This window comes from Schistocerca nitens, chromosome 1 (assembly GCF_023898315.1).
Source record: "Schistocerca nitens isolate TAMUIC-IGC-003100 chromosome 1, iqSchNite1.1, whole genome shotgun sequence".
In the NCBI taxonomy this organism is placed as follows: domain Eukaryota; kingdom Metazoa; phylum Arthropoda; class Insecta; order Orthoptera; family Acrididae; genus Schistocerca; species Schistocerca nitens.
Window position 1 is genome coordinate 523,128,155 of NC_064614.1, and position 19,641 is coordinate 523,147,795.

The 19,641-nt window shown below is 41.7% G+C and overlaps 2 protein-coding genes across 2 annotated transcripts in view; one reads left to right on the forward strand and one right to left on the reverse strand.

Moving 5' to 3' along the window:
- The window catches only part of LOC126253319 (waprin-Thr1), a 217,651-nt gene that overhangs the window by 146,579 nt on the left and 51,431 nt on the right, over positions 1–19,641 (forward strand). The window lies entirely within an intron of this gene.
- On the reverse strand, positions 1,005–15,706 carry LOC126253314 (uncharacterized). The gene is made up of 3 exons (XM_049954562.1): positions 15,648–15,706; positions 9,909–10,010; positions 1,005–1,592 (listed from the first exon to the last, which is right to left on the reverse strand). Exons 2-3 carry the CDS (start codon positions 9,989–9,991, stop codon positions 1,145–1,147), a joined length of 531 nt encoding a protein of 176 aa, XP_049810519.1. The 5' UTR covers positions 9,992–10,010; positions 15,648–15,706; the 3' UTR covers positions 1,005–1,144.

Below are 19,641 nucleotides of genomic sequence, written 5' to 3' on the forward strand. Positions count from 1 at the left end.
CAGCTTCAATAATTCCGAATAAAATTCTTCATTATGATGTGATCTGAAATAAGCTGTCCAATTTTTATGAACCAAAAGCGTTTTAAATTTGTCTTTTTTTCGTGAATTTCGTGAAGTTGTGCCATTAATCAAAGAATTAAGTCATGCAACTTTATGTACTTTCTAGAATAGCATTCGAAGGTACATCTATGTATTCTTATAGCACATCTCGTGATTCCTCCTTAAACTTTATTACTCGAGCTTACGTCATGGCTTGGAACGGGCCTTCGTTGTGCGTTCTCTACTTATTGGCTAAAAAGCCTAACAAAATCCAAATATATTTGGCCGGACACGATCTTAAGCCGGATGCCTGGTAAGCCTAACCACAGGCAAACTGAACGAGGTTTGCTCGAATGACTTGACGAATACTCGAAAAGACTTGAGGGAACATATCTGTCATATTTGGAAACACATGTACGAGAGTCTTGTTGGCTCTGAATTAGTTCTCGTCGTCCTGGAGTGGTTTGAGGGCTCTGAGCACTATGGGAATTAACTTCTTACGTCATCAGTCCCCTAGAACTTAGAACTACTTAAACCTAACCAACCTAAGGACATCACACACATCCATGCCCGAGGCAGGATTCGAACCTGCGACCGTAGCGGTCGCGCGGTTCCAGACTGTAGCGCCTAGAATCGCATGGCCACTCCGGACGGCTGGAGAGGTTTGAGAGTCACTGCTGATCTGTAAGAACCACTTTGGCGAGAGTACGGAACTCGTGTGTGTGACAATCGTCGCTCGCTCGAGCGTCTACTGTGTAATGCTGACGATGCAAATAAATTTTATGCCATGGTACATAAGGTTCTTCTTTCAGTTCACCTTTTGCATTTATTAAACACGACACCTGGATGCATTTGATATGCCAAACATTATCCATTTTAGCACCATTTATGTCCTTCAGTAATATGGTTAACTGACAGAGGAATGAGAGAAGCAATGGCATTGACATTAAAATAAAACGCACAGATTAGATGAATGTATCAGTAAACTTTATTTCACTAGTTCAGAGGGCAGTGTACAGGATCACAAAGTCAGCAGTGCGTGGCATGCTGCTGATGCGTGTCAAACAGTAAGTTTCCGGGGAATGTAGAGAGAGAGGTGAGCGACTCACTTGCCGGGACTCTGGTCGGAATCGAAGTAGTGGCCGTCGTCGGAGGCACCGTCGACGCCGCCGTTGGCGCAGCTGTCGTCCCAGACGTTGGCGCAGCGCTTGGAGCCTGCTCTGGCGCGCAGCAGCTGCAGGCGGCGCAGCTGCTGGCTCAGCGCCCTCTTGCCCGGGCTGCTGCCGGAGCCGAAGTACTGCCCGTCTTCTGACGCCCCGATGAAGCCGCCGTTGGCGCAGCTGTCGTCCCAGAGGTTGGCGCAGCGCTTGGCGGCCGCCTGCCGGCCCATCTGCTCCAGCAGGTGGCGCACCTGCTGCGGCGCCCAGCGCTTGCCTGGGCTGTTGCCCGAGCCGAAGTAGTCGCCGTCGTCTGACGCGCCGCTCACGTCGTTCAGGCAGCTGTCGTCCCACAAGTTCGCGCACCGCTTCGCCCTGTGCACCTCTGCTGCTCCCCTGTCAAATTGCAACACTCCCTGTCAATATTTTATCGTAAACTAGGACATTACAATACTTTTTCGTAAGTTGGAACATTGTGGGAAGCAGGAAACAGAAGGCTGTCCTCCAGTGTCAACAAACACGGAAGATATTTGAATCTGAGAGGGATAATACAAAGACCGTGGTGACGCAGGCTTCAGCTCTGGGTCCGTTGCGTTTCTTGATATACAGGGTGTTACAAAAAGGTTCGGCCAAACTTTCAGGAAACATTCCTCACACACAAATAAAGAAAAGACGTTATGTGGACATGTGTCCGGAAACGCTTAATTTCCATGTTAGAGCTCATTTTAGTTTCGTCAGTATGTACTGTACTTCCTCGATTCACCGCCAGTTGGCCCAATTGAAGGAAGGTAATGTTGACTTCGATGCTTGTGTTGACATGCGACTCATTGCTCTACAGTACTAGCATCAAGCACATCAGTACGTAGCATCAACAGGTTAGTGTTCATCACGAACGTGGTTTTGCAGTCAGTGCAGTGTTTACAAATGCGGAGTTGGCAGATGCCCATCTGATGTATCGATTAGCACGGGGCAATAGCCGTGGCGCGGTACGTTTGTATCGAGACACATTTCGGGAACGAAGGTGTCCCGACAGGAAGACGTTCGAAGCAATTGATCGGCGTCTTAGGGAGCACGGAACATTCCAGCCTATGACTCGCGACTGGGGAAAACCTAGAACGACGAGGGCACCTGCAATGGACGAGGCAATTCTTCGTGCAGTTGACGATAACCCTAATGTCAGCGTCAGAGAAGTTGCTGCTGTGCAAGGTAACGTTGACCACGTCACTGTATGGAGAGTGCTACGGGAGAACCAGTTGTTTCCGTACCATGTACAGCGTGTGCAGGCACTATCAGCAGCTGATTGGCCTCCACGGGTACACTTCTGCGAATGATTCATCCAACAATGTGTAAATCCCCATTTCAGTGCAAATGTTCTCTTTACGGATGAGGCTTCATTCCAACGTGGCCCCATGTTCTTTCACCTACGCTCAATGGAGCACGTTATCATGATTTCATACGGGATACTCTACCTGTACTGCTAGAGCATGTGCCTTTACAAGTACGACACAACATGTGGTTCATGCACGATGGAGCTCCTGGACATTTGAGTCAAAGTGTTCGTACGCTTCTCAACAACAGATTCGGTGACCGATGGATTGGTAGAGGCGGACCAATTCCATAGCCTCCATGCTCTCCTGACCTCAACCCTCTTGACTTTCATTAATGGGGGCATTTGAAAGCTCTTGTCTACTCAACCCCGGTACCAAATGTAGAGACTCTTTGTGCTCGTATTGTGGACGGCTGTGATACAATACGCCATTATCCAGGGCTGCATCAGCGCATCAGGGATTCCATGCGACGGAGGGTGGATGCATGTATCCTCACTAACGGAGGACATTTTGAACATTTCCTGTAAGAAAGTGTTTGAAGTCAAGCTGGTACGTTCTGTTGCTGTGTGTTTCCATTCCATGATTAATGTGATTTGAAAAGAAGTAATAAAATGAGCTCTAACATGGAAAGTAAGCGTTTCCCGACACATGTCCACATAACATATTTTCTTTCTTTGTGTGCGAGGAATGTTTCCTGAAAGTGTGGCCGTACCTTTTTGTAACACCCTGTATAGGGTAATTTAAAAACGATGCCTCAGCCCGCATCTCGTGGTCGTGCGGTAGCGTTCTCGCTTCCCACACCCGGGTTCCCGGGTTCGATTCCCGGCGGGGTCAGGGATTTTCTCTGCCTCGTGATGGCTGGGTGTTGTGTGCTGTCCTTAGGTTAGTTAGGTTTAAGTAGTTCTAAGTTCTAGGGGACTTATGACCACAGCAGTTGAGTCCCATAGTGCTCAGAGCCATTTGAACCATTTTGAACCATGCCTCAAACAGCATAGTCTCCATTCTTCTTCTTCTTTGACACTACAGTTCTTGATGAGCCTTGACCTCCACAACAATCTTCCTGCAACCATCTGTTTTTCCTTTCAGTCCTCGGATCTCCGTCTTGGTAAGGTCGGCCAACACTTTGTCCAGCTCTTGGTCGGTCTTACCTTCTCGTGGAATACAATACGCCTTTCATAAAGCGTTTGCGCATCCTATCATGTGTCATCCTCTGTGTATGTCCTAACCAGATTAGTCTTTGAAATTTAACAAATTTCGCTTTACCTTTCCATGGTATAATCTCTTTATTTCATGGTTGTATCCTCTTGTTCAACCCATTACCTCTGTCACAGGTCCATAAATTTTTCGCCGGATTTTGCTTTCAGATGCCCTTAGGTTTCTCATATCTGCTTCTGTCATCGTTCACATTAGTGGCCCATATGTAATAGTGGTCGCACAAGGGAATAGTATACTCTTTAACTTGATTGATCTCGTAATTAGAGAATTCTCGAATACTTGTAAATTTACATAATAGACTCTTTTTTCCTGCTTGTATTCTTTCTCTAATACATTGTCTCATATTATTATCGGTGGTGACGAGGACATCTAAATGGAGCTTTAAAACTTTTATTAGGGACCTCCAAGTCATGTGGTGATCTTTTTGCCTTAAATTGGATATTACCATGTGTATTGTCTTCTTTTCATTTACCTCAAGTCCAATTTTAGCTCCTTCTGCTTCCATTATTTCACACATACCTTTAAGGGTGTTTACATGTCTTGCCAAAATTGCAGTATCATTTGCATGTGCACATATATGTCTAGTTTACGACATTATTGTTCCTCTCTGTCCTTTTTTTTTTTTTTTAAATCAGACTATCGCATTGCAAAGTTGGAGAGGAGTGCAGAGAGACTGTCACCCTGTTTCTCTCCATCTGTAAAGTTAACATCAAAATGACCAAAAGCTTTAACTTTAACAAAGTCTACATTGGTGATTCAGTAGTCTTTGCTCATGAGACAAGCATTCAAGGATATGACAGGAACGATAATTCGAAGCAAAAGGTCTACTGAATATGCATACCTTAAGAGCTATGAGCACTTCTTCATCTTTAGTACTGTGAAATAAACCACCTCTGCTGCAGCTCTTTGCTTTCCATATTTTGAGAAGTTTTAGTATGGACGAAAACAAGACAAGATGTCCAGTAAACATGGACTGTAAAGCACATACCTTAAGAGCTACGAGCACTTGTTCATCTTCGCTACTTTGAAATGCGTCTGAACAAGTGCTCCTTGCCGTTAAGGTATGCATTTCAGAGCCCATATTTACTGGTCACTTTTTTTTCTTACAATGTGTTCTTTCTTCTGTTCCTTACTACATTCTCAAAAAATGTGGAAAGCAAACACCTTACAGGAAAAGAGATTCTTTCCAGAGTATCGAAGATGGGCAAGTGCTCGCAGCTCTTAAGGTATGCACTTAAGAGCCCATGTTTACTAGATTGTTTTGTTTCGAATCATTGTTTCGGTCGTATCCCTGAATACAACTTTATCCTATGTGCCAAGACTATTCAGTCACCATTGTAGACTTTGTCCTATGGGACATGAGTTTTAGATCATCCTGTATATCAATGATCAGCTGCAAAACGCGACAGTTCACAGAAAAATTTTTCCAGTGAAAGGCATGGACCTTAATATAAAATATTTAATTAAGCTAATATGGCAGACAGTAATAGTGGCAGGTGTTTTTCACAGAACAGATTAACTCTTGTCTAGAGTTGCGCTGTAGCAAAACTACAACTCGGTAGTTTTGGTACACTGCATAAATGACGTAATAAATGGTAGGATTACCGGTACTATTGGTGGCTTTGGTAGGGAAAGAAATATAAATGAATTTGTAACAGAGAAACTGGGAGCCGACGACTTCTCTTTGTTTGTTTGCTTGCTTGTTTTGAACATAATTAGAACAGCACATCATTCAGTGTTAGTTCATTGCGTATTTTATATCTTTACAGAACATAAATAACATTTTGAAAGTAAAAAAAAAAATTCAAATAACTTGCGGGAATGCAACCGGATGAAAGGAGCACAGCCGCCCATTTTCAAGGCAAATCTGCCTTCAAAATGGACGGGTGTGCACCCATCGAAATATCGGTGGCTGTCGACGACGTCACCCGCCTGCATTCCGTAAGTTATCTGAGCATTGTAGAAACTCAAGTCTCACAAAAAATCAGTTGATTGGGTAACTTCTGCGCTTTTATGTAACTAAATCAATTACTTTTGAGCAAGTACAGTTTACAGGCACACACACACACACACATATTGTTGTTATTTTGAACTCAATATAACGTTTTTCATCGTGGTCAAAGGCAAGAGTTTGCTATTATTACTGAGAAATGCGAAAGCTCTTTATAAATAGAGTGGTATTGAAGCGATGTGTGATATCATTTTGTTTTGCGCTTTTTATTTTACTTTTTTGTTGAACAAATTGTGTTTTCTAGGGCTGTATGATAAATATGTATTGTTTCCTGTACTTTGAATACAACACCCCTTTGTTTTACGTTACAAATCAACAATTTTCGAATGAAACCTGAATTAAAAATTGACAATTTCAGTTTTGCTATAAATACTGTTTACTTTTAAGTAAAAAACAGGAGGATTAATATGTAGAACAAAAATGTTCCGTAGGTTATCTGGCCCGTTATATTCCTCGCTCAGATTCTTGGCGATTCACTGCTTGCGGATTTTTGGGGATACTAGTTAACAGTGATCGCATATTTAAGAAAGTGATCGCTATGAGGTAACGCCCCATAGGTATGCAACACATCTAACATAAAGGTAATGTGGTACGACCTTAAGTGACCAAAGCTACTAGGAAAACTACCGTAATCTATGCTTGCTTATGGTAGTCTACTTAACTTATGGTTTCTTTTTCAACTCTACTATTGACCCTAACAAAACCCAGTGCATACAGTTTCTGACACAGAACTCTTGGAACAGTGAAATTTTACTGTCTGAAGGTGGTCAAAAAGTGAAGTCGACCATTTCAAACTCTTAGGAGTGAGGATAGATGGAACACTTTCTTAGAAGGATCACGGTCAAGATCTTGTGCAGAAACTGAATGATGCTATCCTTACTATACGAATGATTTCCACTGTTGACCATACTGAAACACGGAGGTTTGTTTACCATCTTACTTTCATTCCGTTATCTCGTGAAGTATCACATTTTGCGACATCTCTGTGGAGTCGCTAAGAATATTCTTAGGCGATAAAATAGCACTCAAACTGTCAGTCCGCGAACTTCCTGCAGCCCGTTGTTCAGGTGTCTCGAAATCCTAACTTTTCCGTTACCTATACATCTATTCCATCATGACGTTTGTTGTTGACAATATTGTCTCATCTGAAGAAACTGTAACGTTCATTCTGTGAACACTATACATAAAAACTCGCAGTAGTTTAGCACTTTTTTCGGTAATGTCTCATTTATTCGTACACTTTCATGTATTTTTTATCCAATAAATGTTTAAATTTATTTCTAAACAGCAATTCTGTAAAATATGTACTGATTCGTTCCATGAGCAAGTAGTTTCGGCTTTCTTGGTCCCACGAAACCTGATACACAAATAAATAAATAAATAAGTAAATTGCAATATCCGTATGCTATAATTTTTTAAAGGACCTCATATTCGCCGTTGACTGTAGAAGTTATTTATTTCACAATTGCAATTTCAGACTTTGGGCCTTTTTCAAGTGGTAGTGCAAAAGATTTTCATTCAGCACGTGTCAGCCTTTAAAATCCTCCGACATGTATACATGTCATCGTCAAAAATAAACCCGAGTTTCTCTTGGCGTATACAAGTTTCAAACAACTTACGGTAATTCAGCGACCGCCGATATTTCGACGGGAGTACAACCGCCATTTTCAAGGCACATTTTGCAGATCCACACAGTTCTAGACTGTTGTGGATGATGGGCCCCTTTGAAGAAGTGAATAAAAGTTATCGACTTAAAAATAAATAATGCAGTGGAAAAATGCCTTAGAACCATGTGCTTAATACCTCGTTTGCCCTTCTTTGGAACGAATTACATAACTGATTCTGTGTATCAAGGATCCGACAGTTTGTTGGTAGATTTGTGGAGGTACGTAGCATTAGCTGTCTACGCACAGGAGATGCAATTCGCGTAAATAACGGGCTGGTGAATTGCGCACGCGTTGATGGAACCCCGTTAGCAATCCAGACAGGTTCCATAGGATTTATATCAGGCGAATTTGGTGGATGAGACATCAATGTGCATTCACTATAACGCTCCTCAAATCACTACAGCAGGGCTCTGGCTCCGAGACAAGAACAACTATACTGCTGATAAATGACGTCGGGGAAGACATCAAGCATGAAGGGATGCAGCTGTCAGCGTATCTTCGATTACTACCACAGGTCCCACGCAAACGCAGTAGAATATCTCCCATAGCATATTACTGCTCCCACCAGCCTGCATCCGTGGCATGCTGCACGTTTCGGGCCGCCGTTCTCCTCGATGCCGACGTTTGTGGAGACGACTACTGATCTAGTGTAGCAAAAATGTGATTCACCTGAAAAGCTGACACGTTCCCATTGATCGACGGCCGAATCCCTATGGTCCCTCGCCGACTGCAATCGTAACTGGCAATGTCATTGGGTCAAGATGTGAACACGTGGGGATGGTCTGCTGCAGAATTCCATATTCAACAATTTACAATGAACGGTGTGCTCCGAAACATCGTCCGTGCATCAGCATTGTACTCTTTTGGCAGAGATGCTACAGATAATTATCTATCCTACTTTACAGAGCAGACAAGTCTCCGAACCCCACGTTCTGTGAAGAGTCGTGGACGTCCAGTCATTTATCGCCTAGTGGTAGTTTCACTGTCCTTCTGCCTCTTACCATAGATGCTCACGACAGTAGCACGTGAACATTCGACCAGCTTCGCCGTTTTCGTGATACTCGTTCACAGGCTCTGCGTAACAATAATCTACCCTTTGTCAAAGTCGCTTATTTCAATGGATTTCCCCATTTGCAGCTCATATCTTGCGCTAGGGTAGTCCCCTGTCCGTGTCTGCTGCGCTTACATACTTTTGTTACCGCGTCACATGCCCGCAAAACTATCAGGCGCCATCCAAAGTCAGCGGTCAAAATGTTTTGGCTCGTCAGTGTAATTACTCTAGGCGACTCCTTGCCTGTGACTCCTTCGCCATGCAGGTTATGGCGTTTCGGTAGTCGTGCAGCTCCATATAATACTTTCAAAAATAATGTTGGCAGCGTTTCCGGGTGATTAGAAGTATTTTCTCAAAAATCTTCTTTTCTTCAGTGCTTATTAGAAACCGCAAAACCGAGCGAGGTGGCGCAGTGGTTAGCACACTGGACTCGCATTCGGGAAGACGACGGTTCAATCCCGTGTCCGGCCATCCTGATTTAGGTTTTCCGTGATTTCCCTAAATCACTTCTAGCACATGCCGGGATGGTTCCTTTCAAAGGTCACGGCCGACTTCCATCCCCATCCTTCCTTAATCCGACGAGATCGATGACCTCGCTGTTTGGTCTCTTCCACCAAATCAATGCAATCCACTCCAGACCGCAAAATGAAGAATAATTCTGAAGCAGGATCGTGCTATGGGGCTGAAACTTTGGCGAGGTTGTTATTGTAAATGCCGCGGTACGAATATCACATCTAAAAATATTAGCCTAATGTTCGCATTAGCTCCTCTACTATAGTATTTGAGTCTGAACAGTAGAAGTTCTATGTCAGCTGAATTTTCGCAGCGGTTCTGTTAGGCACACAACTTCCAATGCGAAATTCATACAAGTAGGTTTGGAGGATTTTGCTCTTTTGAGAGGCTAAGTGGCAAACAGCAACTGACCACTTAGCACTGACCAAACAATAACACGGTGTTAATGTACTGGACAGACGAAAGCAAAGGTTGTTAGCAGGTTTTCCATTGAGAAATGCCCAATATACTGATTAGCGAGATCAGCCATTCGACTGACTTTCTTCTGGTTACTTTCCTAAATAAAATAAATATGCATATTTCAAGAGATTCCTTTCCAAAAATAAAAATCTGATATTGAGATGAAAATACACACAGAAAGGTAATTGTCGTTTATGGAGGAGTATTTTTTCAAAGAATTTTCCTGTGATTTTGGTAGGAGTGAATCTGTAGTCAGCGCAGTTCTTCCGCAAGTTGACTGTCTGTGCGTCGTAATAGGTTTTTCTAGCTAAGGGCATGGATACCTTTCAGAAGATTTTCTATAGTTGTAAAACATCTACAACGTTAACATTTCCGTCTGAGGTTTTGGATTTCCGTTTGTTGGTGAGAGAGGCACATCAGTGGAAATAACGTGTACTTCGGTTTGGTGCACGAATTTGTCAGTGATACCTGGCAGCAGCAACTTGCAGCTGTTCAGTCGGATTGGCCAGGCCGACGGCAAAAAGGCACAACAGCACGACCACCTCCATCATCTTCTGCGTCACGGAGCCTCTGTAAAGGGAGAGACAAAGTCAACCGAGCGTCAAGGCTGATTAGTACTCTATGTTTTAGAAATATAATAATTGTCCAATCATACTTTGTTAAGGGTTTCCACAGATTCACTTCAGTTTAACTGCGTTTTCAGCACAAAATGAAGTGAGAATTAAGCAGGACTAGGTCTAATAATTAACAAGAAAATAGCAATGCGAGTAAGCTACTACAGACGAAACTGTAAATACATTATCGTAGCCACGCCCACCACCTCAGTACTACAAGCTTATACGATTACTAGCTACTTAGATGATGAAGAGATTGAAGACATGTTAGATGATATAAAAAATTTATTCATGTAAGGGAGGCGAGAATTTAATTGTTATGGAAGACCGAAATTCGACATTAGGAAAAGGAAGTGAAAGAAAAATAATAGGAGAGCATGGACTAGGGGAAAGGTATAAAAGGGAAATCTGCGAGGCAAAACTTTATGCAGAACACAATTTAACCGTCGCTAACTCTTACTTTAACTACCATGAAAGAAGATTGTATATGCGAAAAAGACTTTGAAACATCGGAAGGTTTAGAAAACATACATTAAAATGTAAAGCATTTCCAGAGACAGGTGTTGACTCTGACCATACTTTATTAGTTATGAACTGAAGATTAAAACGAAAGAAACTGCGTAAAGGTGGAACATTTAGAAGATGGGTACAGCAAAACTGAAAGAACCAGAGGTTGTTGAGAGTTTCAAAGTGGACAGTAAGTAATTATTAACTGAAACAGGAGAAGGGAATACAACAGAAGACGAACCGCTAGCTTTGAGAGATGTATCAGTGAAGGCACATAGGATCAAATGGGCCAAAATCAAGTCTCAGGAGAAAACCTTGGATAATACTCGAGGTAATTAATGTAACCGACTAAAGAAGAAACCATTGAAACGCAGCAAATGAAGCATGCAAAAGGAAATACAAGCGACTAAAAATGAGATTGACAGAAAGTGCAGATTTGCTAAGCATGTATGGCTAGAGAACATCAAGGCCGTAGTAACACGCATGACGAGGAGGACGACAAACGCAGCCTGTAGGAAAAGTAAAGAGACATTCAGAGAACATATCTTGAGCTCACTTCACAAACCAGCTTTACGCAAAGAAGGTAAAGTTGTATGTTAGAAAGAATGTATGGAAGGGATATACAAGGTAAATTAACTTGAAGACAGTATTATAGAAAGGGAAGAGGTAGTAAATGAACGTGAACTAAAAGATAAGATATTGACAGAACAATTTGACAGAGCACAAAGCCTCTGTAGCAGAAGACATTCCCTCGAAATTACTGAGATCTGTGGGAGAGCAAACTATGAGAAAACTATTCGACCTGATGTTCAGGATATGTGAGAAAGGCAAAATACCCACTGACTTTAGGAAGAACGTGATAATTCCAATTCCAAAGAAAGTAGGTGCTGATAGCTGTGAATATTACCGAACTATCAGTTTAACAAGTCATGGTTGCAAAATATTGAGTCGAATTATTTACAGAAGAATGGAAAAATTAGAAGACATGCTGGAGAAAGAAAGACCTACGTTTTTAGCATTTCTAGATTTAAATGAAGACTTTGACGATATTAACTAAGCTGCACTCTTTGAAATTTTAAAAGTGGCTGGAATATAAAACAGTGAGGGAAAGTTTATTTACAACGCGTACAAAAACGAGACTTATACAACTATAACAGTCTAAGGACGCGAAAGGGAATCCGTTCTTGAGAAGGGAGTGAGACGTGATGGTATCCTATCCCCGATGTTATTTAGTCATTACGTTGAACAACCTGTGAAACAGACCAATAAAAGATTTGGAAAGAGTGTTGAAGTTCAAACAAAAGAAATAGAAATTTTAGGATTTGCCGATGACGTTGTTATTCTGTCAGAGACGGCAAAAGACTTAGAAGAGCCGTTAAACAGAATGGTTAGTTTCTTGAAAGGAGATGGTCAGGTAAATATCAACAAAAGTAAAACAAGCCTAACAAAATGTAGTTGATTTAAATTGGGCGATGGTGAGGGAATTAGATTAGGAAATGAGGCACTAAAAGTAGTAGGCGAGTTTTGCTATTTGGGCAGTAAAATAAACGATGAGGCCAGAAGTAGAGATGCTATGAAATAACGACTGGCAATAGCAAGAAATGCAGCTCTGAAAAATAGGAACTCAACCTGGAGAATTTTAAAGGCTAAAAAGACTTCTGAATCCGTTAGTATAGAGTGTAGCTTATGCGAAAGTGAAATTCGGACAAATTAACAGTTGAGACAAGAAGAGAATAGAAGCTCTTGAAAGGTGGTGCTACAGAAGAATATTGAAGATTAGATGGATCAGATAACCATCTGATCTATCCATCTAATCTTCAGTATTCTTATCTAGAGTCATATTTCAAAAGCTTCTGTTTTTTTCTACTCTGTACTGTTTATCTTTCAAGTTTCGCTTCCATAAAATGATATACTGTTAAGTATGAAAATTAAAGAAAGGTGCTTCTAACTACAAGTTGTTCCAGTGGAATCCTCGCTTCTGACGAAAGACTTTTTAAAATCTCTTTCGAAGTCCCATGAACTTGACTGTTTTAACTCAGAATTCCGTATTTTGGTGTGACCATAGTAGAACCACACAACCTGCTACGAAAATACAGGCAAAAAGGTAAATCATGGCAATTCTAGTAGGCCGACAACCGCTGACAGCCTGGCAATTCAGGTACGTACGGTTAGCAGCGAAGAGAATGAAAGACAGGAACAGATAGTGCTGAGATATTGCACCTGTCGATACCACCTATTTGATCCATGACTTCTATAGGGATTACTCTCGACGTCGGAATGGCGAAAATAAACATCTGCACATCTACGTCCGTAATATACAAAGCACTGTGAAGAGCATCGTAGAGAGCACTTCCGTGTGTATCACGTATGAGGGTTTCTCCCCGTTCTTTTGGTGTATGGAGAGTGGGAGAAATTTTTTCTTTCATGCTGTAACTAGGCTTACCTTGCCTTTGCATCCCCATGGGCTGTAATATCTACTCAGACTCCTCAGTACTGTTCTTGAAACTTTGTAATTGGCTGCCGCGTGATGGCTGAAGTCTAGCTTCAAGCGTTTGCCAGTTCAAGTTTTAAAAAAAAAGAGTCAACAAACCTGTGACATTCGTGCTGACTCTCTTTGTATACGTGTCAGTATTCGATGTTAGTCTCATTTAGCATGGCTCCCACATACTTGAGCAACATTGGAGGGTGGGACGTTCGACTGTTTCGTAAGCAGTCTTCTTCGTAGACTGAGAGTATTTTTCTAGTAACCATTCAGTGACCTTAAGTCGGCCACCTGCTTCAGCTACGACTGGGCCTATGGGATTATTCTATGTCACCCCAAATTGTTATATCCAGGTCTTTATGTCGACATATGAGACTAAGTTTTTGCGTTTTGAAATTCGCAATTTAACATTTCTGAACATTTAAAGCAAATCCTTGTACAGGTTTGAAATATTATCAAGATCTAACTGAAAATTTGCGCACCTTCTATCAGAGCACTTCGTTGTAAGTAACATTGCCTACTGCGGATGAGTGGAAACTACTAAATTCCGTCCGAAAAGGCCTCGGAAGGCCCAAAGGTACCGGCCGACCGCCGTGTCATTCTCAGCCCGAAGATCTCACTGGATGCGGATGGGAAGAGCCGTGGGGTCAGCAAACCGCTCTCCTGGCCGTTGTCAGTTTTGCTGACCGGGAACCGTTGCTTCGCAGTCGAGTAGCTCCTCAACCGGCGTCACAAGGGATAGGTGCACCTCGCTTGCCAACTGTCACGGCAGACCTGGACGGTTAAGTTCTACTCACGGCCGTAATTTCGGTGATCTGCCGGGAAGAGCCGGCCGTTGTGGCCGAGCGCTTCTAGGCGCTTCAGTCCGGAACCGCGCTGCTGCTATGGTCGCAGGTTCGAATCCTGCCTCGGGAATGGATGTGTGTGATGTCCTTAGGTTAGTTAAGTTTAAGTAGTTCTACGTCTAGGGGACTGATGACCTCAGATGTTAAGTCTCATAGTGCTTAGAGCCATTTGATTTTTCTGCCGGGAAGCCATGTATCCCTTGCGGCAAGGCTGTTGGTCGCAAAAGTGTGAGGTGACTAAATATTTTCTGCCAGCTTTTTTATATACCATGAACAGCAAGAGTCGTAATAAACTTTCCTGGGGCACGCCTATGGTTACTTCTACGCATGTCGATGATTTTCCAATCTTTTGAATATTCATGTAGACCATGCCTCCCGAAAATGGCAAGAAAAAACGCCAGAAGAAACCAATATAAGCAAGAATAAATATATTAACATACTATTACATGCTGACGATATTGTATTAATGAAAAATTTTGAAGACAAGCTTGAAAAATCAATCCATCTTTTAAACTTACTTGGAAAGCATTGCAATGTTAAGATAGCAGTAAATAAAACTAAGATAATGGCATTCCATGCGAAATACTCCGTACGGAACGAAATAGTAATTGAAGATACGATTTTGGAACAAGTCCAGTACTTCAATTACCTAGGGAGCTGTATTACTTTTACAGAAGAGGTATCAGAGCATATGTGGCAATGGTAGCAGAACATTAAAAATATCCACGAAAGGACGCAAAAATGAAATTCTGTAAGGTGATAGCTGTACCCGTTCTATTGTATGGCAGTGTATTCTGGGTTATGAAGGGAAAAGATTCTAGCTATCTTCAGGCGGCTGATACGAAATTTTTACTAGTAGTCAGAGGTTGCGCTAAGTTGAACAGCATTCGTAATGAAAAAATTAGACAAGAACTGAGTATTTTTGCAGTAATTGACAAGTCGGAAGAACATAAACAAAAGTGGAAGGAATATCTGGCACGAATGGAAGAGACAATGGTTCCAAAGGCGGCCACCACAGAAGGTCGCTAGGCGTAACATGTGAAAGAGGGAATAAGCAGAATGACAAGCTACATCTTCTCTACCAAGAAATCCTGAATCTTGTCACAGATTTCGTTTGGTGCCCTATGTGGTCGTGCTTTCGTTAACAAGCATGGGTGTAGTGCTGAGTGAAATATATTTTGAAAGTTGAGAAAAAGTGCCTCGATAGGTGGCTTTTAGGATTACGTGTGGAAAAAGTGCAAAAGAAGTGAAAAGATTCTCACTGTACCTACAGAATTTTTATATGGTATTTTAAATGCATATTTAATAAACTAATATTATGGAATTCGGGGCAGAAGGGCCAGATGGACAACGAAGGAAGGCATTGGATGTGTCTTTCCAAAGTAATCAACCTGATATTCACATACATCTTCTGTTCTCCTCTAAGGAAATGCCCTGAGGCCCAGGAGGCCTACATTCTAAGTCAGAATGACGAATGGTAGCTTCGTGTGACACTCGTGCTTGCTTGACACATGCCCCAGTTCATTAAATAACAATTTGACCTCCAGAGGAGAAAATCACTTTAAAACGGAAAAAAGAGACGTCGCTTTCCTTTGGTGCTACGTAAATTACATTAATAAATTAAACAAAGTAAAGAAATGCGAAAAGTTGATAGTTTCAATGTTAACAGTAACCAACGACAGAGTGGCTTCTACTGGTCTGCGTAGTTCTAGTGTATGAGGGCAGACGAGGCAGTAAGCGGCAATTGGCGGCGACTCACGTTTATCACGTCCTGTCGGCGCGGCGGTGTGTCGGTCCACAGGGATGCGGTAGGCTGGGGGTCGGCTCTTATAGGCGCAGAGGGGTCCGGGACCGCTCCATCACGACGATTAGCGTATTTGCGGCCAATATGCGCTGATTATTTGCACTGCGGCCGTATCAGGCACAGGGACAGATGGCGGGAACTGTCCGCTAAATTAATATGCGGCACACTCGCAGGGAGAAACAGTTGACTAGCGGCCACTTCAACAAATTGACTCAACGTCTCTCGCTACTTCGTGGCGCACGGATAATATTTTTGCCGAAACCTTGGATTTCAAAGTCAATGTTAAAATCTAATCTTCCTAATGTTTGTTAACTTTTTGCTTCTTCTTTTCGTCATTTTCCTGTAAGTGCCACACACCATACCCTTTCATCTCTTTACAGTGAGCCCTTTTCCTAACTTTAAGATCGTCTCTGTTCTAATCTTTGTTAGCTTAAAATATTTCTATTTTTAAAATTCGTTTCTCAAAACGTTTCTCTCAATTATTTCTTCTTCTTTTCTGTTGTTTTTCTTTTTTCTAAATATTCTTCAAGTTGACGAATTCAGCATCCCGTTAAGCGCTGTTTCAATAGCTATTTTCAGATTTTTAAATCTATCATCATCCATTCCCAGGAATTCTCAAAGAAATATCGGTGACCCGTTTCCACTATTTTTAATTTTTTCTATGGTTTGGTGCATTTTGTCATTACCTCTCCACCTGCAGACTCATTTCTAATAAAACTGGTTATACTAATTTGCAATTCAGTGTTCTGGAGTCACATGCAAGCAAGTATGGTGCTTTGGAAATATGTCGCAATACTTTGCTTTACGTTTATTACGTATATACACTTTCTAGTGAACAATCTGAATTATGTGGTTTTGCTTCGTTGTTTTTTCTCCTTCATAGAAGAAGTCCATGCACCACTTCCAAAATTGTCTCTTTTATATCTCTGAACTTTCATACCTTTTCTGTTAGACGTACACTCAATATTAACAGTAAACATACTTCTTCCATTCAAGTCCTTAACAATGTGCTACGGGCTACCTCTTGTAAGTGGCTGATTTGCATTTATGATTTTTTAGTTTCTGTAACCATCTGTTTGTTTACGTTTGATTTTAATGCAGCTATTGCTCATGAGCTTCTGTGTACTAAATGTTTGCGTCTGCGAAACGCGAATGCAAACTCAAAAAACATGTTATATTATTATTTGAGCCTTTGCTTGATTTTTATACTAAACTATCTGAAACGAGTAACACATAAACTGAAATGTTATATGAAACTTATATTCATGATAAATAATTATTCGAAGATTAATGCGAATTCCTTGAAGTCGCAAAAATCTGCCAGAAATTGCTTTCATTACTCTGTGCTTTTATGTGTGTTCCTATTCAATTTCGCCTAACAATTGCCATTTTTATTTAGCGTGTAAACGACCTGAGAGTTAACGTGTTTCTGAAAACTAAAAAAAATGTTTAGAAAATAAAAAAAAAAAAGATGAAATGTTATTGAAATGATTTGTCTAAAGGTAAGAAATAAAATAGATGAAACATTTGACACGGTCTGAATGATGCTCGAAATCATACCGCAAACATCCTCTAATACTCTTTAAAATTATGAGAGTATAAATTAAACACTGAACTTTAAATTCTCAATCGGCGCTTCACTTTCTCCAATTTATTTTATTTTTTACTTCTAGGCAAATCATTTCTCCAACCATCTGATCTTAACCTCACAAAATGGTACTGCATTGATATTGATTCTATACACGTAACCCAAGTTCAGAAGTTATTCTGCAAATCGAGGTGATGGTTCGCTTGAGAAATTTCGATCTGTAAACGACGTGTTTGCCTCTCTCCGCATAGTGCCTTCCCTGAACGAATTTTGACATATTATTCTTTCCAGAGGGTCGCAATTGTCAGTGCTAGGAAGATATAAAAAGCTAAACACCAAAACATAATCCTCTGGAAATTGCCTGTGCTGACCAGTCTTATTATTATGATCGACTATTTTATTGTAGCTTTTTACCCAAATTACTACTATTATCGGTCTGCGATTTCTATATGCTATAACCTCGTCTGTTATAATAATGAAGTAGTTGCCTTTCAGGGATTATTTACTGGTTTCCAGTAATTCCACTATACACGTCTAGTTTGTTAGCAGCGTTCTTCTAACAAATTTCAGTGCAAATATTATCGCAGTGCTTTCGGTTGAAGTATGGAAGATTGTCCAGCAAACTGGAACAGTTTTTCTATTGATATCAGTGGACGTAAAAAGGCACATCCTTCATGACATTCATTTTTCATTTTTGATTTGTCTGTGTAAACTGGAAAATGGTCCGGATACTTAATCTGCAGTGTAAACATATAATGGAACGCAAGAGAAATGTCTTGTAATCCATCATGTCCTATTATGCACTGAAGAGCCAAACAAACTGGTACACCTGCTTAATATCGTTTAGGGCCCCCACGAGCACGCAGAAGTGCCATAACAAGACATGTCATGGATTCGACTAATGCTTGTGGTAGTGCTGGGCGGAACTGACACCATGAAACCTACAGGGCTGTCCAAAAATCCGTAAGAGTAGGAGGGGTCGGAGATCTTTTCCGAACAGCATGTTGCAAGTCATCCCAGATATGCTCAATAATGTTCATATCTGGGGAGTTTGGTGGCCAGCGAATGTGTTTAAACTCAGAAGAGTGTTGCTGGAGCCTCTCTGTAGCAATTCTGGACGTGTAGGGTGTCACATTGTCCTGCTGCAATTACCCGTCCGTCGGAATGCACAATGGACATGAATGGATGCAGGTGATCAGACAGAATGGTTACGTACGTGTCAAAGTTGTACCTAGACATGTCAGGGTTTTCATATCACTCCAATTGCACACGCCCCACGCCATTACAGAGCCTCCACCAGCATGACATGCAGGGCCATTTGATTCATGAGGTTCTGTCCATACTCATACACGTCCTCCGCTCGACACAATTTGAAACGAGACTCGTCCGACCAGGCAACATGTTTAAAGTCTTCAACAGTCCAGTTTCGGTGTTGACGGGCCCAAGTGAAGCGTAGAGTTTTGTGTTGTGCAGTCATCAATGGTACACGAGTGGGCCTTCAGCTACGAAAGCCCATATCGATGATGTTTCGTTGAATTGTCCGCACGCTGACTCTCGTTGATGGCCCAGCATTCAAATCTGCAGCAATTTGCGGAAGGGTTGCACTTCTGTCACGTTGAATGATTCTCTTCAGTCGTCGTTCGTCCCGTTCTTGCAGCATCTTTTTCTGGCCGCAGCGATGTCGGAGATTTGATGCTTCACCGGGTTCCTGATATTGACAGTACACTCGTGAAATGGTCGTACGGAAATATCCCCACATCATCGCTACCTCGGAGATGCTGTGTCCCATCATCCGTAGGTCGATTATAACATCACGTCAGACACTTGTCTTATAAAGGCGCTGCCGACCGCAGTCTCGTATTCTGCCTGTTTACATATCTCTGTATTTGAATATGCATGCCTACACCAGTTTCTTTGGCGCTTCAGTGTATATACAGCTGAGCGAAAATGGCCAACTCAAAAAACTTATTATTAATATTCTACATCTTTATTTTCATGTCTGCAGATTTATTTCTCAACATAGTCATCCTAACGACAAACGCATTTCTCGCAAGGAGAGACCAGTTTGTTGATACAGTCACTGAAGAATATTTGACTTTGTTGGCGGAGCCACAAACTCACCACTTCATCACTACCAAAGTGAATTCCTCGAAGGTGTTCTGTAAGTTCTGAAAACCTGATGGGGTCAAGACGAGACTGTATGGAGGATGACAGATGACAATGAACCCATGGCGTCGGAGTGTTTCAGATCTCTCTCTGCTCGTATGTGGTCTGGCATTGTTAAGCTGAAAGAGAGGGTACTCCGAATTCGAAACTCATGCATGCTGTTTTCCACTCACCAACATAGTTTCATTACTCATC